Raw genomic sequence first — 21254 nt, forward strand, 5'->3', positions numbered from 1 at the left:
GCCGGAGAAGCCGGGAGCCGCCTCCCGGATCCCGAATCCCGGATCCCCGGTCCCGCCAGCTGCCTCCGGCTCCCAAGGGCTCCAGGGCAGGGCGGCGCGGTGCGTCTGAGGCCGCGAGGAGGCTCTGTCCAGAAACGGCAAGGGGACAGCAGGGACTTCGGACTCCGGGGGCCGGTCCGGCTGCCTCCCGGAGGTGCCCTTCTCGGCTTTCTGGGGGCTCCTACGGAATATGCTAGTGTGGTCTCTGTGGATCGTGGGAGACAGGAACCGTCTGTGCCTCGGCATGGATCTCTGGGCCCAAGGAGGGAGGGCAGTGCCCAGGGCTCTGCAAGGTGGGGCCCTCCATTCGGCTCTAGTTGCCTTGCTCTCCCTCAGGAGCATCCTGGCGGGGACCCTGTGGTTCAGACCAGGCAGCGACTCCAAGGACCAGAGCAGTTCTCAGAACTATCACATGGTGGGAAAGCGGCCCCCGTGGAAAAGAATAAAAATTATAATAACAATTAACAGGGATTGAGTGCTTACATTGTGCCAGACACATAACGAGCCACTTTATATATATTATCTCTTTTAATACTCACAATGTTAATAGGTAGCTTCTTTTATTAGCCGTGTTTTACAGCGGAAGAAACTGAGGGCCTGGCTCCCCAGACGTCCTCCCTAATCACTCAGCCAGAAAGTGGTGTAACCAGCGTTCGAGTTCTGCGCTTAGGTTCTGCCTCCAGTCACTCGGAGATTCATCAGTACCCTTCATGTTCAAAACTCCCCAGTGGCTCATAAAGTGGGGTCCTGTATGTGGGCCATCCCTCCCCTAATAATCAAGCACCAGTCAGGTGACTGCAGGCTAACCAAAGCCCAGGGAGCCTGCCTGGGAGCTGCAGTATCTGTGACAAAGGGCAAAACTGGCCACTGCTGAGAATCTGCTGGCTGGGTTGTCCCCTTCCTCCAGCCCTCCACACAGGTAGGGGACAATGTGGAAACATGCTGGAGCTCTCCTCAGCCAAGGAGGAGAGGTGATGGGATCTGGGCTCTGGCTAAATTAAAGTGCTGCTGGGGAACTTTCTTACCTCAGACAAGGTTCAGATTTGGGTTCAACAGGGGCCCTGGAAACTGCCTCAACCTCTCATCCACAGGAGTTTAGACACTCAGCACAGGCGTTCCAATGCTTGTGATACGCCCAACAGGATTCATGCTTGCTTTGGAGGCTGCATCAGAGCTACTAGACTACCCACTATGAGGGAACTGGGGTCTGTATTATATTATTTTAAGCCTCACAAGGACTACTTTCCTCAACCCTAGGCTTCTTCTATGCCGTCAAACTCCTGCTGAAAAGGTTTCAAGGCTCCTCTTCTCCAAAGGGCAAAAGTCCTTAATCGGCCTGAAGTGACCTACCATGATCTCTTACTACCTTACCTCTGCAGTCTTCCTCTAGCCACTCCCCCCTCATGTTTCATTGCAGTCAAACTCAGTTCCTCCAGGTTCCTACTAGGGGCCTTCACATATTGGCCTCTCAGCCTAGGATGCCTTTCCCCTACTCTTTCTGGCTGTCTGTTCACCCTTTAAGTCTCAGCTTTCCAGTTGACATGCCCATCTCCACCCCAGTCTAGGGCAGATGCCCCTCCTCTGTGCTCCCATAGCTCCCTGTATCCTAGTACTTAGCACTGTATTGTAGTTGCCTGGTTACTAGTCTCTATCCCTCACTAGACCATAAGCACTGCGGGAAGGGACCATGCTTTATTCACTGATGTTTCCCCAGGGGCTAGTGCAGTGCCAGGCAAGTAAAAACACTCGGTAAATATTTGCTGTACGAATGAATGCATGATGGTCAGTGGACCCAACTCCCTTGGGCCCTGTGCTAAGATCCTTAGCTATCTTGGTGCTGGCCTAAAAGACAAATAAAGCTTTGGTTCAAACTGGGCCTGGGGGAGGAGAGTAGGTCCTCAGGCTGTTCTTGAAAACTGTGACTTCAGTTGTCTGGCCCCAGCTTTTCTGACTTGATAGGACTTTGGTGTGTTAGACTGAGCATTTCTCCACCCAGCCCACCCTCCTAGAGTCCCCCACAAATTGACCTCACTGGGCCTGCTTTTATGAAAGGTTTATTCCTAGTGCTAGGTCCCAATCTTCCAGGGCTCTAAGCACAATTAAACTGGGTGGGTAGGTGAGGGGAGGCCCATTTAGATGCAGGGCCAGAAATGGGGCTCCCCATTATTCCCACCCCTTTGGTCCCAGTCCCCTTCTCTGCAATGGGCACGCACAGAGGGACGAAGGGTATTGGAGGCAACATCATTGGCCCAGGGGAGCCCAAGAAGAGCTGCCATTGGCTGACAGGGCCTTTTGAGGCTCTGCCATTGGTCAGGGGGCACACCCCAGGAACTGGGGATAAGCCTGAGTGATTCCATTGGCCAGGGAGTCGTTTTATCATAGCCTTTGGCTGTGGAGTGGAAGGAAAAGATCTGGGAATGAAGCCCAGTGGCCAGGAAGATAAGGGACAGGGCAGCAGCTGCTGGGCCTATAGGCCCCATCCCTACCCATAGCAATGTGGGCAAAACTGGTGTCAGGCCCCAGCCAGGGAAAAGGAGCCCACATCAGAGGGCAGGTGGCAAGGGATGTCCCATGTCCGATCTCCCCCACCCTGGGACTGTCCCTCCCAGTGTCTTTATGATAGCCAGGTTGGGCTGGGAGCGGCTCACTGCTCCTCTAGCCAGGAGGGCTTCTCAGCTCCTGGAGGCCTCAGCTTGATGTTGAACTGCTGCAGGGTCTGCTCCAGTTGTTTCTGGTTCCCAGCAAAGTAGGCAGACACAGCATTGTGGAAGAGCAGCAGTTGCTTGTGCATCACCTTGATCTGAGGGTCCAGAGGGTCAGCTGAGGCTGGACTCAGGTGCCCTTCTTGAGGGGCAGAGCCTGACACCAGACCAGGGGCACATGCACTCTGCTCTGATGGTGCTTTTGGGGTGGGGGCTGAACTCCACCAAGGGTGTCAAAGGAGAAGGGTCAAGCTGATGGGAGAAATCTAACTTGATTTGCTGCGCCTGGGGTTTTGGTACCACAGCTCATGATCCTGGGACCAGCAGCCAATTCTTTAACAGAAAAGGGCCAGGAACTGGAAGGGGGGAGACCTGCAAAGGTCCAGGGGTTAAGGGGGCTAGGGGAAGATCCCACTCCTTAGTTAGGCTGCATTTCCCCATCCAATGATGGGGAGGGTCTAGGGGAAGAGTCAGTGTTACAGATGGGAAGGTGGGCTGTGGTCAAAGGGGTGGGGTTGGCACCTTGTTTTCTTCCAGGAACTTGAGCTTGATGGCCACATCTCCCCGCAGCTTCTCATATTTGTCCCGATGGGCCTGGAAAGTGGCCTGGGCACTCTCAAGTCGACCACGCGTCCCTGCATCCCGGGGGCCTAGGCTCAGCTCCTCTAAGTCTGTTCGGTAGGCATCATATTCCAGCCTGGGGAGGGGATGATACAGGCTCATTTCCACCCCTTTGTCCTTCACACTCTCCTTTCCTTCCTGAATTCTTATGCCCCTAATCTCAAACTCCTACCCAAACCAGCCAACTCCCCAAACCCCAGGCCTTGCCATGTCCACACCTGGCAGCTTCATACTGTTTGACAGTCATGAGTGTGTCTTCCATGGTCTTGGTGACCAATGTGTTGATGCTAGAGACAAAGAAGTTCACAGCCCCTAGTAGTGTCTCTCCATTCTTGCACAGCAGCTTCTGTGTCTCTGCATTGTAGCCAAATTCCTCCTGAGGGCAGAAGGGAGGGGCAGGCCTTAAGAAAGAATCCTCACCTGACTGGGGCTGTAGGGCCCTTCATTACCCTCTTCCCCATGGAGGAAGCAGGCATCAAAACTGAAACAACCAAGGACTACCTTCAGCAAGGCTCTCTTAGCCAGAAAGTTAGTGGGGCCACCCTGGGGATGCCTGGGGTGGGAATGTGGGGGTGGGGTTCTCAGACAAGTTCACAGGACTAGAACAGAGAAAGCTAGTGCAGCAGGCAAGGGAGGGGCTCGGATTAGGCTGAGCACCAAAGGCATTCTCACCAATGCAGAGAAGGGTTACTTGTGAGGCACCTAGTGTGCCACCTCCCCCAGCCCCTCCAACTTCTGGACCTCTGTACAAACCCTTAGGCTGCCTCCACAGGTGAGTGCTGCTGGGGGCAGAGCTGGGCCCACCCTGTAGGGGTTCTCCCTCTGGGCTGCAGGAGGGAGGGAGGGAGGGAGGCTGAGGGGTGACTGCCTGGGAGGGCCTGGGCCCAGTCCCCCCACCCTCTTTGGCCTGGCCAAGGCACCTGAAGCTCTGGGGACTTCTGGCTGAGGTCAGCAAAGGCGTCACCTAGTGCATGCTGGGTCTGCAGCAGGCTGTAGAGGTGGGCTGTCAGTGACCGGCCCAGCTGCAGGACACTCTCATACTTGCGCTTCGTCTCACGCAGCAACTCAATCTGCAGCTCTAGCTCCAGGTCCACAGTCCGAGAGCCTCGGCCAAATCGCTCTGATAACAGCTGCTTTGTACACTGATCAGGAAGTGGGGGAACAGGTCAGAGACCCCAGCACTCTGCCCCCACAACAGGTATCTACCCCAGCACAACCAGGCTCCTAGTCTCAGCCATAGATGGAATATTAGGATCTAGGAGAAGGAGAAAAGCTACCCAGGAGGAGTTTGGGGGAAGGGAGAGGTGCTTGAATCCCACCTTATAAGTGTTGATGCCCCATTTCTTGACGATGTCAAACTTCTCTCCAGCGATGCCCCGAGCCACCTCATCTCCGGGGCCAGCAGGAGTGGCACTGTGAGATGGATGGCGGCCAGACCCTAAAGGACCAAGTTCTCTGACACCAGCCTTTCTCAGATACAACCAGACACCTCTGTGGCTCCACCCATACTTCCCTCCCAGCACCTGAAAATGACTTTCCTAAAGAAGCAGAAGCTAGAGACAATTAGATTCTCCTACTCACTAGGAGGAACTCATATCTTGTGCCCTGAGACCCAAATCCTAATAAATATCTGGACTCCTTCTGATGTGGTGGTGGGGATTGGAGGGGGAAGGAGAAGGGTGCTACTAGTGTATAGGGGCAGAGGAAGAAGAAGGAAATATGCTGAGTGTGGGGTGGGAGGTCAAGGATGGTAAGAGGAAATCTGGTTGACATTCCTATGTGGTATCCTAGTCTGTGTGACATTCAGGGCAGTTTATTCCTCTAAACTTTACAGTCTAGAGTAAAACTCTGAAAAGTCTCATAAAGTTCCAAATCAGCATCAAGCTCCAGAGCAGGGGGAACTTCTGTGGAACAGAAGTTGACTTAGGTGGTGGCAGCAGAGAAAGGGTACATCTCAGGGGAAGTAGCAAATGGGCGCAGCTGGACAACCCTGGGAACTGGCCTTGGGGTGAGGAGAGTCCATAGGGCTCATACCAGTAGAAGTTTCCAAGATCTCTAGAGATAATTCAATCTTTCTTAGCCATATCCTATGCTCCCAAGAACCATGCCTCTCCCCGTCTCCACTCAAGCTTCCTGTCCTGTTCTGATCATTCATACCTGTGGGGATGAGTCCATCACCAGAGCCCCCATAGCCACCAGACACAACGCTGGTTTCATTGAGGTTGGGTCCTGACACCATCACCTGCTGGAGGTCCTATAGGCCAGAGAAGAGGAGGCTTCAGGAACATAGGGGCAGCTGAAGCATTTTGGGGGTGAGAACAAGCTTGGATTGAAGCATCATAGAGAGAGCACACAAGGGAAGTCTGCACAGAATCAGAATGAAGATTTGTAAAAAGATTGAAGGGAGTTAGATAAGTTAGGGAGGGTGACTAGAACAGAGTGAAAGCCTGCGGATTATGAGTTGGGATCCATAACTTGAAACAATAAGGAGAAAAATCAAACAGAAGCACCTGCTCCAGCCCATCATCCTCAGGAAGCTGCCCAGCTTCGCCATTCCCATGGATGGGGATCTCCATTGTGGCCGCCTTCCCTAGGATCCCGTCCGTCATGGCTAGGGAAGGGACTGGAATCAATGTCTCTGCCCCAGCGCCCTGCAAAGCCCAACACAGACAGTTCTGGAAATTGGCCAGGAGTCTATAAGAGAAAAGTCTCCTCTACCACTTCTGAGGTTTTAGAGGTTGTCCCAGGGCTTGAGTCTTCTGGTTTGGCTACCACTCCTTTCCTCAGGTCGCATATGTATCTCTCCCCTCCAAGGTGCACAGTTTTACACATGCACACCCAGGCCTCAGGTGTCTTCTCATGACCCTCTAACCCCACCAGGACTCCATGATCATTCATGCATTCAATCATTCAATAGGCAGTGAGTACCTACTATGTGCCATGCACTATTTGAGGCCATGGAAATACAGCAGTGAACAAAACAGATAAAATCTGTATTCCGTTGGCGCTTATCCCCATGCAAGTGTTTCTCCCCATCAGGAGATGAATCCCTTTCCAGGGCTCAGGTATGCCGTCCACGGCTTGGCCTTTCACACTCCTTTAGTATCTCTTCCCGTTTCCTTCAAGCCATCTCCTCCTTCTCCACCCCATGCACCTCTTCCTCGGGGCCCTCCCCACCAGGCCTTAGTTGAATCCGTTGGTGTATGTTCTTGGCCTCTGGGAAAAGCTTCTTTTCTCCAGGACATAGCTGATCCCTTCCAAAGTCAGTTATGCCTCCCCAGGTGTGTTTCCCTGCCCCCCCACCCCATACACCTGGGCATCAGGTGTGTTCTCATCCTTCCCTGGGCTCAGAGGTATCTTGCCCTCAGGACAGGTTCATGCGTTCAACTTCCCGTCGACCAGGTATGCCCCTCTCACCTCGGGCTGGGCCGCTCTTCCCCTCAGGGCGCCAGGCCCGGGCCGCGCGGGGACCTCGGGCTCCAGTGCCCGTCGCGATCCTAGCAGCAGGTCAGGGATTCGGCGGAAGTGACGTCCCCTCCCGGGCAGAAGAAGCCGGCCACGTCGCAGATAGTAAGGGCGGAAGTGACTTTAAAGCTGGGGGCGGGGCGATCCTTGAGCCAACCTTTCAGTCCCTGGGATCCTGGAGAGATTACTTCCGGGGCGTGACTGAGAGGCCGTAACGGAAGTGAGGGCGGGCGGCCGGGCGTGCGCCTGGGGCGGGATGGAGCAGCAGCAGCAGCAGCTGAGAAACGTGAGTAGTAGCTGAAAGCGACCTCAATGCCTTACATTGAACTTGCATCCCCGTCCGCAAGGCGGGGACCCCGAAGAGCCAGGGATCCAAGGGCTGGGGACACTGGGCAGCGGTGCGCGGTCCTGGGAAACTTGGGGGTGGCGCGGCCTTGAATGGCGGTGTGGGCTCCCTTTTCGCTGAGTTCTCGGTCCCCTCCTCTCCCAGTTGCGGGACTTCCTGTTGGTCTACAATCGGATGACGGAACTCTGCTTCCAGCGCTGCGTGCCCAGCCTGCACCACCGAGCTCTGGATGCCGAGGAGGTGGGGAACCGAGTAGGGAGCTTCGTCCTGCGAGTTAACCGTAGACTGTTTTCGTCCTGCCCCGAGCCCCCATCAGCCCGTGGCCGAGGTCTTTCTGTGACCCTCGCCCCTAGGCTGGGACGGGAAGGAAGGAGACAGACCTGACAGGACACCTCTGGCCTCTACTTCCACCCTGTCTTTCCTCCAGGAGGCCTGTCTGCACAGCTGTGCCGGGAAGCTGATCCACTCCAACCACCGCCTCATGGCCGCGTATGTGCAGCTCATGCCTGCCCTGGTACAGCGCCGCATCGCAGACTACGAGGCTGCCTCAGCCAGGCCCGGTGTTGCGGCCGAACAGCCCGGAAACTCGCCTGCAAGCAGCTAGCCATCCCCCACCCCAGGGAGGGAGGCACTGGATGGACCCTCAGGTGGAAGGAGCCAGTGCACCTTGGGCTGGGTGCAGCCTGTATATAGAGAGCAAGGAGTTGCCTGAGAGCTGGGTACTGTGGCTCCTTTTCCTGGAACTAGTAAGCCCGCTTTTATTCTGTTTGGTTTATGTTCTGGGCAGGGAAGCTTTGCCCGTTTCATTAGCACCATCCTTTGTTCTGTCAATGCATGTCTGCTGGCTTCAACCCTTGCAGCAGAGAAATTGCCTTCTATGTGTAGAAGAAAAAGTCAGCATTCACTCCCAAGCACCTGGTTAAAGCAAGGTCTGTGGGTACAATTTTAAGGTTGGTAATCGCAACAGGAAGGTGGTTCCTGGCCAGATGACAGAGAAAATGGGAGCTCTGTCTAGCTGTCATTAACTTAAATCTGTCTGACTTCAATGGCTCACTTGTGAGCTGGGTATGCATTCATTCATAACTTTTTTTTTTTACTGTGTCTTACAAAAAGGAATTCTGCTAGATTTAGGGAAAGGAGGAGGTATCTAACGACAACATATCAAGAAATCACAGGATGTTTAGGTACTACCTTTTTACAAGTCAGTAGCTCCAGAACAGATGAAACCTATAAGTTCTGGGTATTCATTCTGAAACTAACCATATCCCCAGGTTGTTCCTTTCTTACTAGTTTCTGTCTTCCTGAATGAGCAATAAAACATTTAAGCAAAGAAGGTATTTGTGCTTGTCTTCAGGGGCTATCAGAAAGGGGAAAACTTGGGGGACCATGTTCTGCAGTATGGTCAAATTTGAGAAAAAGAAACTCAAGGGAGAAGTATATGGTGGTTATTGTGGAAAAGGGGATAAAGCGAAGTCTTCAGGACCTCTTTAATGTTACCTTCATGTCTCACTGCTTATTTATAACCTCCTAATTCCAGCTCTTCCACCCTCTACCCATGTTGTTCCCGCTGTGATTTCGAATTCCAACCTATCCATTTTTATTGCCTCCCCATTGGGGAATTTACTTCTATATTCAGCAGTGTGAATGTCCTATCACTCCATCACATTTTCTTGCCGCTCTTGTGTCCTTTTGTATCATTCCAGCTGTTTAATCTTTTCTGTTCCTCCATTCAAACTGCTAGAGAAAACCACAGCTGTATAATGAATGCCACTAAGTATGTAAGGTTTCCAACCTCAGCCAAACCCTCATTACCAACAAGCAACCCTTTGTGGTTTCCTGGTCTATTTGCTGTCCTTAATCACTATGGCAGTTATTTACACCTTCACTGCTCTCCTTAATTCCTCACCTCACTCTCAACTGTTCCCCATCAGGTGACCATGTTTCATTTTTTAAAGAGGAAATGGAAGCTCTTAAGACATTGTTTCCACAATAATAAAAATAACTTCTTACAACCACCCATAAAGCACAAAGTTTTCTTTGTACAGATCAGGAGATTGAAATTCTCTAATAGTAGACCCTGTATTAAAATACAGATCTGACTTTAAAATCCATGTTCTTTTTACAATACCAGGCTACCTCTCAAAATAGTATCTATTGAGCCCTTACTTTGTATAGGTTCTGATGTTGGTTTATGTCATGCTTTACCTTAGTTCATCTTTATGACAAAACTACAAGTAGGAGATATTATCCCCCACTTAACAGATGAGGAAGCAAGAATCCAGAATGTACTAGAAGCACATCTTACACATAGTTACCTGTTGAGAAAAGTGTCTCCAATTAGCTTTTTGCCTTTTTAGCTGCTATCTCTTGAACAAATCTTAAATAAAAAGGTTTATTAGAACGTAAAAGTTGCTGATCAGGAACTTCCTTACCAAGTGTCTACCCAATAAAATTCTTTCCTTGGAAAGTATAAATGCAGGTAAAATAGCTTGTGAATTCCCAATTTCCAGAGACAGGGAAATGGGGACCTGGGATGTTGCACTACTGTTGGATTTCTCCACATCAACATTTGTGGGTGCCCCTGCAACAAATGCCCATGTAATTAAACTTCCAGATGATTGTGGACTATCTGTGTTTCTGTGTCACATAATTACTGGAGAAGGGCTAGAAACGTAAAAGTTCTTTGAACTTCCAGAGCTATTTGCTTAACTCATCTGCACCAAACCTCTCCCTAGACATGGAAAAACAAGTGTCCCTCAGTCTGATCCATCAGTTAGTCCCTTTCTTAAATTTCCAATCTCTTCTGTCCTGGTTCTTTTCTCTCAATACTTGGAACAACTTCATTCCTACCATCCATCTTCCTTCACCACTGGAGTCTCCCTCAGGTCTTGCCATTGGCATAATTGAGCACATGTGATGTTTCAAGCACAATGAGAATAAATATCGACAGAAACTGATCCTGTTACCACAGATGCTGGAGAGAGGGTTAGTATTCCTTTCATTCTGACTTGAGAACATAACGGCCCACTCCTTTGCAAAGTCTGATTCCTTTGAGGCTATTCAAGTATACCACCCTCTCATTATTTGTCCTTAGGAACTGCCCCTCCTACTTTCCTCTAGGTAGCTGACCCTTGGTCTTCCTAGCCACTCAACATACTTTTATGTTTACGGGGACACTTCATTCAATATTTTGGTCTCTCAGTTCTTTGACACGGTGATTTCGCCTCTCTAAGGCACCCATTCTTACAGTTCTATCCTGGCCACTGTCTTCACCCAGCTGCTCTATCTTCAAAACACTATTGCTTGCACCTAATTCACTGACCACTCCTTACGCTTTATTGCACTATTACTCTACTATCATTCTTTGATTTCACTGGAGCAGTCAGGCCATTGCTTCTACCTTCTCTTTAGATTCCTATCCAGCTGAAGTTCTAGTGATTCTCTTGGAATAGACTCCATTCCTTACCTCTCATCCCTTCTATGCTTAGGTAAAATGAAACATTTGTCTGTGTCTGCACTTGGACAGCGAAAGGCCACCCAAGGAAATCACTATAAGGCAGATTTATATCACTAGGAATCCACAGTTACCAACTTCACATGGAGTCTGAGCCCCTACAATCCCACTGGGTTTTTCCAATCATCTCTCCTGCTTGCTGCAGTGAGTATTCCAAACCAATATTCTTTAGCCTCTTATTAGCCTCCCCCCCCCCATCATTCTCTTCACTTTCTGCAGATACTTACTTTACTCAAAGACAAAAGTAGAAGCTGTCAGTTGAGAACTCTCACAACATCTGATCACCTGCCTACATTGGCATCTTTCTCCTCTATCCTGTCTAAACAGGGCCAGCATTCGTCTTAGGGCCAATGCCTATTCCTGTGCCCTGAATTGTAGTCCTTTCTTTGGGAATCCTTTTCCCCCTTTACTAAATTCTCATCAGTGTCTAAACACGCTAAAGTCTCCCCTTTTCAAAAGACAAACCACTCTACCGCATTTCCCCTCCAGCTACCGTCCTGTTTTTTCCACTTTGCACTGAAAACAGGTGGATACTTTGGCCCTCTCCATCCCATTCCTCCTCCCAGCTTGTTTTGACTTCTACGGCTTTTGTTTTGTTGAAATAGTTCTTACTGAGGTCACTCTGGCTCACAAGCAGCCTTCGTATTCCTAAGCCCAGCGGTTATTTCCCAGTCCTCAGCTCCCTTCACTTTGCAGTAGCATCTGGTAGTGTTGACGTTTCTCAGCGTCCGTGGTGTTCACTGGCATCTGCGATTCCACCCGCATGCTTCGCAGCTTCTTAGCCTCTTTTGCAGGCATACCCATCTCCAGACTTTAAAAGTTTCTCTAGATCCTGTTCTTTCTCAGTCTACTTTTTCTAGGATTACTTTACCCCCACTCTGAGCTTTGGTTACTGATGACCCCCAGGTCTCTCCTATGAGCCACTTGATTGACCTCTCCACTTAGGTGTCTCAAAAACATCCCCGACTCAACATGTTTCCTCATGAACTTTCCTCCTGTGCCTGGAGGAAAGAACTTATCCAGTTACAGAAGCTAGAAACCTCGCTCATCCCTGCGCTCATTGCCTAGTCCTCAGTTTACATTTCTGAATGTCCCCTGATCCTATCTGCTTCTCTCCATCTTCACAATCTCCCACCAGGGTTATTGCAATTGCTGCTTCTCCGCATATCCACTTTTGTACCTCTCCGATCTGCTCTCCATTTATAGATGAGAAAACAAACTGATGCTTAGAACTTCATAATAGTTTCCCATTCTTAGGATAAAAACTGACATTCGACATAAGACAAGGCCCTGCATGATCCAGCTCCTGCCTGCCTCAGCTGTATCTTATCAGTGACTCAAACACTGGATTGTCAATATTGTTCGTTGAATTGGACTGAACCATACCTCCTCTCTCCTTCTGTCCCTCTGTCCCTCTCTGTGCTCTAACCACACTAGCCTTTTGATTCCTCTAACCTGCCATGCACTTCCACCTCAAGGCCTTTGTACCTGCTGTTTTCTGGCTTGCGATGCTTTCCCTGTACCTACTTTTTTTTTTTTCTCAAAGATGTTTATTGATTCTATCCATAATGGTAAAATATTAGAAACAACTTGAATGAATGGATAAGCAAACTGTTCTGCATCGCTAGAGTAAAACTCTATGTAGTCATTTCAGTTCGGATGTGGATTATGATGAACTACTCATTCTTGAGTACTTAGTTCAAATACTCTTTCCTCAAAGAACTCTTTCCAGGCTGCATCTCCCATAAGTCCTCATGTTTTTGGCATGTAGCACTTCTAACAGTTGCTCATGAGGTCAGAGTCCATGTTTGTATTGCTCACCATTGCATTCTTATCACAGTGCCCGGCATAATAAATGCTTGATAAATATTTGTTGACTGAACATCTTTCAGTCTCCTCCCAGCTCAATCTACTATTCATATAACAAAAGAAAGACTTCTTTTTTTTTTTTTAACATGTCTTTATAGATTTCAGAGAGAGGAAGGGAGAGGGAGAGAGAGGGATAGAAACATCAATGATGAGAGAGTCGTTGATTGGCTGCTTCCTGCAGGCCCCTCACCAGGGATCAAGCAGCAACCCAGGCATGTGCTCTGAGTGGGAATACAAAGCATGATCTCCTGGATCATAGGTCGATGCTCAAGGGCTGAACCACGGCTGGTCAAGCAGGAAGACTTCTTATTAAAAGAGACAGAAGTGAATCTGTACTTAACCTCTGCTCTCTTTTTTTCCATAGCACTATCACATAATAGTTTATGCATTCTGTTTATTATTTATTATTTGTCTTCTTCACTAGAATGTAAGCTCCATAATTCAATTTTTGTCAGTTATCATTTTGTACACTGCTATAACCACCCAAAATAGCATCCAACACAGTTGATGCTCAGTAAATATTTGTTAGTTAAATGAAGGCAAGAGAGAATAGTTACAGAGCAAAGGTCTAGAGCTTGGCTTTAGAGAGGGAAGGAGCATCCCTTATTGGTAACAAGAAGGAAGGAGGAATGGGTGAAAGCAGATCTAAGTCGTTTTTGATATGGTTTTGGGAGATTGAAAGAGTTCCTTTTAAATAGTGTGTGTGATGGTTAGTTTTATGTGTCAACTTGACTAGGTTGCAGTATGTATCCCTGTATCCTATTAGTTCTGTTTCTCTGGAGAACCCCGATTGATATAGCATCTGGTTTTTGTTTTGTTTTTTAATAGGAGGTGAAGTTATCAGAGAGTAAAGTAGAAGAAAATGGAAGATGAGAGTGTGCAGGCGGTTTGAAATCGTCTTTGCACAGAATGGAAGAGTGACCTGACAAAAGAAACAATTATATTTTTAGGCAGTGTTGAGGGCTCAGTACAGGTAACCAAACAGAATTCCCCTCTGTCCTCGTGTGTCTGGAAAACCATGGTTTGAAGGCCTTAAACATGAAGGCCTGCTGTGGCTCTGTGGCTCTGTGGCTCTGTGACTCTGTCACTCTTCTTTGGCCTTTTTGGAAAGGGCTGCCCGGGCCCTGTTTATGCCGCCACTGGCCCTCTGTGGCTTGTTCACCATTCTGTCAACAGCACTCTGCAGAGTGCTGTGAACTACAACACAAGCACATCACTAACACACCAGTCACATCAAGTGCCTATTATCCAGCAGGCTCTATTCTGAGCATTTTACATACATTAACTCATTTAGTCTCACAACCCTACAAGGTAATAGTAGTATCTACTGTTATTATCACCTTCATTTTACAAAAAAAAAAATGAAACAGGTAAAATATCCCATGACTAGTAAGTGGTGGAGCCAGGTGTACAATCCCAGCAGTGTGACTCAAACCTGTCCTTTCTCACTTATGAAGACTGCTAGACATTTATGCAGTTGTTGCACAAGTATTTTCTGATCACCTACTCATGGTGCCTCACACAGGGGCTGGGGAGAGAGCATAGAGAAATCAGAATCTGCCACCATGGAGCTTATGTTTCTAGTCAGGGGAAACAGACAATAAACAATTAAATATTTATATGCGATAGTAATAAGTGCTATGGAGAAAAAATAATGCAGGGTAAGAAGGATAAGGAAGGTGGGGAGAGTTGCTATTTTATATTGGGTGGTCAGAGAAGAACTCACTAATACGGTCTCTGGGCAGAGACTTGAAAGGAGGGAGTAAGCCTTGGGTACATCTGGATGAAGAGTGTTTGTGGTTTAAGCCTCTAGTTGTCCCTAGAATCCATTGTCCCTTTCTCTTTCTTTCCCTTTCTTTCTTTCCCTTTCTTTCTTTCTTTCTTTCTTTCTTTCTTTCTTTCTTTCTTTCTTTCTTTCTTTCTTTCTTTCTTTCTTTCTTTCTTTCTTTCTTTTTCTTTCTTTCTTTCTTTCTTTCTCTCTCTCTCTCTCTCTCTCTCTCTCTCTCTCTCTCTCTCTTTCTTCTTTCTTTCTTTCTTTCTTTCTTTCTTTCTTTCTTTCTTTCTTTCTTTCTTTCTTTCTTTCTTCTTTCTTTTTTAAAAATATATCTTTATTGATTTCAGAGAGAGCAAAGAAGAGGGAGAGAGAGAGAGAGAAACGTCAATGATGAGAGAGTCATTGATTGGCTGCCTCCTGCACGCCCCCAACTGGGCATCGAGCCCGCAACCCGGGCATGTGCCCTGACCCAGAATCAAACCCCATTCGCCTGGGTCCTAGGTCAACGCTCAACTGCTGAGCCATGCCCTGCTGGGCATCCCCTTCTTTATTTACTAATAGAACCCTGATTTTTATCCAGGCACATGGCCACTGAGAATAAAGATTAGTTTTTACAGCTTTCCTGAAGCTAGGTGTGCTTATGTGATTGAGTGATGTGTGCATTGCCAGATTGTGCCCTTAGAAGTAAGGATATGCTTTCTCCTTTCTCTTCTGACCCATCTTACTAGAAGTAAGGGTATGCTTTCTCCTTTCTCTTTTCACCCATCTTACCTAGCAAACATGGTGGTAAACTGTCTTAGACCTTAAAGACCAGGACCAGTTCCTTGGAAAAGGCAGAATAACTAAAAGGCTGACCTATTAGTCTTAGAGTGATTATACTTGGACAGTTATATGAGAGAAACAAATAAACTTCTATCGTGCTTAAGTCATTGTATTTTGGGGGTCTTTTTGTTCTTACAGTACATGTGTGATGGGAAGAATTATAAGGTGGTCCCCAAGATTTCCCACCCCCTGTGTATATACCCTGGATAATTCCTAGGACTGTGAATATGATAGATTTTACTTCTGTAATTAGGTTATATCATCTGGCATACTTCACTGGAAGAAAAGGAGATTATCTGGTGGGTGTGGCCTAATCACATGAACTTTTTAAGAGCAGGAAGTTTTCTCTGGCTGGATGCAGAAGAGGACATCAGAAAGATTTGAAGCATGAGAAGGGTTTGAAGAACGATTGCTGACTTAGAAATGGAGGGACCATGTACGAAGGAAGGCTATGTCCTCTAGGACTTGAGAGTAGCTCCTGGCTAATAGCCAGGAAGAAATAGGGGACTTCAGTCCTACAACCACAAGGGATTGAATCCTGTCAACAACAGGAAGACAGTTTTCTCCCAGAGCCTCCAGACAAGAACTCAGTCCAGCCAATTCCTTGATTTCAGGGTTATGATACCCTGAGCAGAGAACCCAGCCAAGCTATGCTGGACATCAATCTACAGAACTGTGAGATAGTAAATGAGTGTTGTTTTTAAGCTGCTTAGTTTGTGGTAATTTGTTACACAGCCACAGAGGTATGTAGGCTCTGAAGTGGGAGCATGCTTGGTGTGATCCAGGCACAGCAGGAGTCGAGTGAATGGGGAGAGAGAGTAGGACAGATAGCAGTTGGTAGACCTTCATAGAACTACAGCTTTTGCCTGAAGGATGATAAGGCATTTGTGAGTTTTGTGCAGAGGAGTGACAGGATCTGCAGAGCAAATTGTAGGGTGAAGGTTAGAAGCAGAGAGATCAGTTAGAAAGCTGTGGAATAATCAGGCGACAGGTGATATTGGCTTAGACCAAGGTTGTAGCACTTGAAGTGATGAGAAGCAGTTGGATTATGGATATATTTTGAAGCTATAGCCAATGGAATTTGCTGAAGGATAAGACATGGGATTTGGGGATGGCAGGGGAAGGGAGGGAGAGAGAGAAGGCAAAGGTGACTCCATCCCTGGACAGTGTTGTTCAGTGGTTAGAGCATTGGCTCAGGCACCAAAGGGTCTTGGGTTCAATTCCCAGTCAAGGAGACACATACCTGGGTTTCAGGTTCTATCCCAGCCCAGTTGGGGTACCTGTGGGAGGCAACCAATCCGTGTGTCTCTTTCACGTGGATGTTTCTCTCAGTCTCTCCCCCTCCCTCCCTCTCTCCCTTCCACTCTCTAAAAACCAATGGAAACAGTATTCTTGGGTGAGGGGTAACAAACAAAAAAGGTGACTCCAAGGTTTTAATCTGAGCAACTGGAAAAATCCAGTTGCCGTTTACTGAGAGGGGGAAGACAGTGAAGGAAGCGGTTTCTTTGGGGCGGGGTGAGGGCAGTTAGGAGTCTGGTTGTAGACACTTTACGTTTTTAAGTTTGAGACACTCATCAGATATCCAAATCAGCAGCTGGATATGCAAATCTAGGTTTCAGAGCCCAGGTGGGACTGGCATATGCTGAATTTCTATTTTTGTTTCAATCATTCAGCCCCACCCCCACTCCCCAATTTGAGCTGCTTGTGCTGAAAAATTTTGTCTTATGGGGGGGGGGGTAGGTGGGGCAGGTGCATATGGGGGGCGGGCGGCGGGGTGGTCTCAGAGGTAGGTCGGGGTGGTGCGGGGCGCTGTCTCAGCCGCTCAGTGAATGGACACAGGCGCAAGGATCCCGCTGCCCACGAAGCCCCGGGATTGCTGCTCCCGCTCCCCGCGGCCGCGCGGGGCCGTGCGTGTCCCCGGGGCGCCCGGCCCGCCCCCGTCCCTGCGCCCCCGGCTCCTCGGGCTCCGGCCGCAGCGCTCGCGGGGCTCTGGCAACGGCTCCAACAGCCGGAGACGGAGCAGCGGGAGTCCGCAGCTGGGACCCCTTCCCCTCGCCGGGCGGGCCCCGGGAAGGCCCCCGCCCTCGCCCCCGAGGCCCGCCCCCTGCGCGTCCCGCCCGAGTTCCCCGCGGCCCCCTCCGGTCCTCAGCAGCCCCAGCCCCCCGCGGGCAGGGCTGGGCTTCGCCGCGCCGCCTGCGACCTGCCGCTCCCGAGACCGCGGCTCCCGCTGCCCCCGGGCTCTGCGCGGGCCTTTCCCTGTGGGCATCGGTTTCCCGCTGGGGTGGCCACAGCCTGCGTGGGGGCGGCTGTGAGAAGAGTGAGTCTGTCCAGGACCCAGCCTGAGTCCCTGTTTCCCCAGCAGAACCTCCCCATGAAGCCTCACCGGCAGATCTGCGTCTCCGCCCTTCCCTTGTCTCCTAAACCCCGTCAGCCAGGTGAGGGGGACAGTGTCCTGGGTGGGGGGGAGGAACCTGTGCGGGGAGCGCCCCCACCTCTGTCCTAGCGGGCTTCGCACCAGAGCCTTTGGGGAGGTTGTAGGTGGGGCTGAGGGTCCCAGGAAAGGCCCTCTGCTGGTCTGGCTCGACCTCGCAGCCCCCATTTCCCTGTCCTAAGTCCCTCCTTTCTTCTTTCCCTTAACCCTGTTGACCCTGGCCGTCCCTTGACCAGAGCCTAAGGCCCCCTTCTCTGGCTCCTTTCCTGGGCTGGGCAAGCAGGTGAGGCCCAGCAGCCGGCGCCCTGGAGCTGGCAGTCGGAGCCTGAGCAGTGGGCAAGGTCTGTCCGCCAGCATTTGAACGCCCAGCTCCTGGTGGTCTCGGATATGCGGGTAGACTCGTCTCCCGAAGAGGCATCAGCTGCTGCCCTTGAGCCTCGGCACTGCCAGAGGAGACAGGAGCAGTTCCTGAAGGCAGTGACTCAGTCGCTCCCGGGGCTGGAGCTCCTGGTAGCTGAGCTCCGAACTCTGTTCTCAGCTGTGCTGCAGGATGGCAGCCCCCAAGCCTGGCACTACCTGTATGCAGTGCTGCGTCTGCTGCCTCCATATCGTGCTCTGCTGGCCGGCCACCTTGATTTGCTGCCCTTCCTGGAGCAGCTGTACCGCTGGGCACCCTGGGTCCAATCCCAGCTCCAGCTGGACCTGCTAGATGCCATAGACCAGGCCTTTCCCCCAGACTCGTCTTTGTTAGAGAGCGCCTCCCATGTGGACTGCTGCCTTCAGAAGCAGAGGTTCTGTCCAGGCCCCCCACTCCCGGCATGCCCTTTTGTTCGGGCCAGGAGGGATGGGCAGCGAGGAGAAGCGGAGTTAGCCACGTGGCTACGACCACTGACTCTGCCTGAGCTACAGCACAGCCTGGGAATTGTTGGTGCCAAGATGGCTCTGAAAGAGGCACAGTGGCAAGATGGCCTTAGCCTTCTGCCCTTGGCACTGGGGACAGACATCCCTGTACAGTATGAGAGCAGTGGCACTGGCGACACAGAGCAGGAGCCTGTTGGAAGAAGAAAGACTAAGTAAGTGAGGGACCCAGTCTGGGGTTTTGAGCAGAGGAGAGAAAGAGGCCTGTTTATGGGTGCCTCCTGGGTTGTTTGGTTGTCCAAAGCTACCCCTCTACTGACTTTAGGGATTAGCCTAACCCTAAGCCAAGCTGGTGTGAGGCTGCTCCTCTCTTCCTTTTTGTCTGCAGAATTAACCCAGTGGTCTTAGTGTTAACTCCCGTAGGAAAATGCAGAAATTCATGAAAATCAAGTCAGCTATGTGGAAGCCAAAGCTTCAGAGGACAGCTTGAGTTCCCAGAGTCTCCAGACTTCTTTCTCAGATGGTCCTGGAAGCCTCCTTAGTTCTTCCCCTCTCACCCATAATCCCTGAGCCTCGCTCCCGGCTGGCCTAGTGCTGGGTGCTGGACGCTGGGTACAGGTCTTTTCCTCGGGATGTTTCTAGGTGAGTGCTTGTCTGAAGTCTTCCCACTAATGTCAGTGTGAGCTAAGCCAGCTCCAAGGCAGCTTAGAGCTGCCAGCACTGCCTGAGGGCACTTCCATTCTGATCCTTCCAGGGTCTTCTTCCAGCCTTGCCAGTGTGGATATCCTGGCCCCTTTAGTGATGATCTCCACCCCCACCCCCCCGCCCCCCAGTCTGGCTCTCATTGTTTTCTTCAGGACTTCAGAAAGCCAACAGAAGCCTCTTCTTCTGAGAGCTCTCTAGCTCTAGTCTTGGAATCCCTCCCTGTCCTCCGGGTTGATTTTCTAAGTGCTTTGCCCCTTATCTGCGACACATTCACTATCTGGGAAGAAGCGTAGTTTTACCTTTAATCAAGCTCGACTTTGTAAGTTTTTGTTCTAAGTTAATGGCTGGGTCAAGTTTTCCCTGAAGCCTTAGAGCCCTAATGGTGGACAGATAGGCCCTGGAGGCCCTGAGGGGGGGTAGCCAGTGCCAACAATTCATGCCTTCAATAACCCCAGCCGACTTCCTTTTACACTGTGCCCTGAGTGCAAGTTTCCTTTCCTTGGGGAAGTTAATTGAAGTGAAATGGGCTGAGATGTTGGGAAGTTTTAAAAACTCTGCCCTCTCTTTGGAGCTGGCGGTAAACCTCTGAGGCCTAGCAAATATGGTTTAATTTGCATGCATTTTTCTGGGACTGGTCTCCCAGACATTCATTCATTCAATAAGTATTATTGGATTGGATACTTAATGTATATCAGGAACTGCTAGATGCTGAGGATACAGAAGTGAACAAGACAGACTCAATCCCTTCCCTTGAGTCTCACAGCTTGGTTAGGGATATAGATGTTAAATAAATCGATACAAGTAACATACAATTACAAATTGTGCTAATAAAATCAGGAACACTGCCTTTCCTCTGGCTGCTCCTCTGGTGTGTGTGTTTACAGTTAGGGGAAAGCATGTCAGAGGAATTTGGGTTTAGGCTAGAGTCAAAATATCTTGCAGGTTAGGAGGTGAAATAAAAGGAGAGTTTTAAGGAGGAGGGAGCAGTCAGTATTGTTAAATGCTACTGAGGCAAGTAAGAAAAACCTGAAAAATGTTCGTTGAATTTAACAACTAGGAGGAGGTTGGTGAGAGCCGTTTCAGTGCTGTGGTGTGAGGAGGAAGCCAGTGCATTCAGGAGTGAACAGGAGATGAAGTGGAAATCACATTTTATCTTTCTTTTATGAAGCTTGGCTTGAAAGGGAGAGAGAGATATAATAGAACAGTAGATTGAAAGAAGAGTGATGTCTGGGCAGGACTCTTTTAAAAAAAAGAATGGAGAGATGTTCTTAAGACAGTGCTTGAGAAGTGGGTGTTTGATAAATATATGTAAAGCCTAGCAAATGTGGTTTAATAAATATAGGCTAATGGTAAGGAGAATAGATTGAAAATTCCTCATGAAGGAGGGAGTAAGGGATCCAGAGTGCAAATGGAGGGATTAACCTTGTAGAGAAGAAAGGAAACTCACTCCTCTCAAATTGGGGGGCAAGATTAGGATGGGAGTAGGTATACATAAATATGTGAGAAGGCAGCTGAACTTGAGGGAGTTAGTTCATGGCCGACAGCCTCAGTTTTCTCTGGACAGAAAAGGGAGGAGACTAGGGCCTTGGCAGGGTTGGGCATGGGGCAGGGGTTGGTGGAGGCCTGGTGAGCAGCTGAGGACACTGAAAGAGATAGCTTCCTGAGGACCGGCACTAAGTCCTTAGAGCAGAGTGAGCCCACAGTTGAGACTGGACACCAGAGAAGAGCCAATATTCCTGGTTCTGTGACCTTCTGAACCTACTTAGATCACATAGGACTTTAATTGTTAAGGAAATGAACCTTTAATAGCATTTACACCATTGCGATGTCCTGATCCAACATCAAGGTCATAAACCCAATTGTTGATATGAACTTTACAATAGGACTGTACTGTTATCCCTGGGGTAACTTGTTCTGTTGACTTAGGTTTGGGTCAATTAATGACACTGGTATACTCTGACTGGTTAAGTCTAAGTTTAATTATCAGAGATGTGTGTGTGTGTGTGCATGTGCTCACTCTGAGGTCACTCCAACCAAAATTATAAGTCCAGATTATTAACATTTGCTTTCTTGATAATTACTTTCATATCCATTTTGTTGACTGGTGT

General features: G+C 49.4%; 3 protein-coding genes across 3 annotated transcripts in view; 2 read left to right on the plus strand and 1 right to left on the minus strand.

Annotated features, from left to right (window-relative positions):
- Nucleotides 1–2076: 2076 nt before the first annotated feature.
- ARFIP2 (ARF interacting protein 2) lies at nucleotides 2077–6862 on the minus strand. The gene is made up of 8 exons (XM_016217289.2): nucleotides 6780–6862; nucleotides 5873–6013; nucleotides 5520–5616; nucleotides 4682–4800; nucleotides 4283–4504; nucleotides 3581–3738; nucleotides 3264–3438; nucleotides 2077–2839 (listed from the first exon to the last, which is right to left on the minus strand). The coding sequence occupies exons 2-8, from the start codon at nucleotides 5969–5971 to the stop codon at nucleotides 2684–2686; spliced, it is 1026 nt and encodes a 341-aa protein (XP_016072775.1). The 5' UTR covers nucleotides 5972–6013; nucleotides 6780–6862; the 3' UTR covers nucleotides 2077–2683.
- A 188-nt stretch (nucleotides 6863–7050) lies between these two features.
- On the plus strand, nucleotides 7051–8506 carry TIMM10B (translocase of inner mitochondrial membrane 10B). Its single transcript, XM_016217286.2, has 3 exons — nucleotides 7051–7113; nucleotides 7318–7413; nucleotides 7601–8506. Exons 1-3 carry the CDS (start codon nucleotides 7084–7086, stop codon nucleotides 7775–7777), a joined length of 303 nt encoding a protein of 100 aa, XP_016072772.1. The 5' UTR covers nucleotides 7051–7083; the 3' UTR covers nucleotides 7778–8506.
- Nucleotides 8507–17842: 9336 nt separating this feature from the next.
- The window catches only part of DNHD1 (dynein heavy chain domain 1), a 57196-nt gene continuing 53784 nt past the window's right edge, over nucleotides 17843–21254 (plus strand). The window contains exon 1 of the mRNA XM_087821708.1: nucleotides 17843–18656. Coding sequence (XP_087677834.1) covers nucleotides 17971–18656 — 686 coding nt within the window. The 5' untranslated portion in view covers nucleotides 17843–17970. The remainder of the gene's footprint in view (nucleotides 18657–21254) is intronic.

The sequence above is a fragment of the Miniopterus natalensis genome, chromosome 11 (assembly GCF_054644295.1).
Source record: "Miniopterus natalensis isolate mMinNat1 chromosome 11, mMinNat1.hap1, whole genome shotgun sequence".
Lineage (NCBI taxonomy): Eukaryota > Metazoa > Chordata > Mammalia > Chiroptera > Miniopteridae > Miniopterus > Miniopterus natalensis.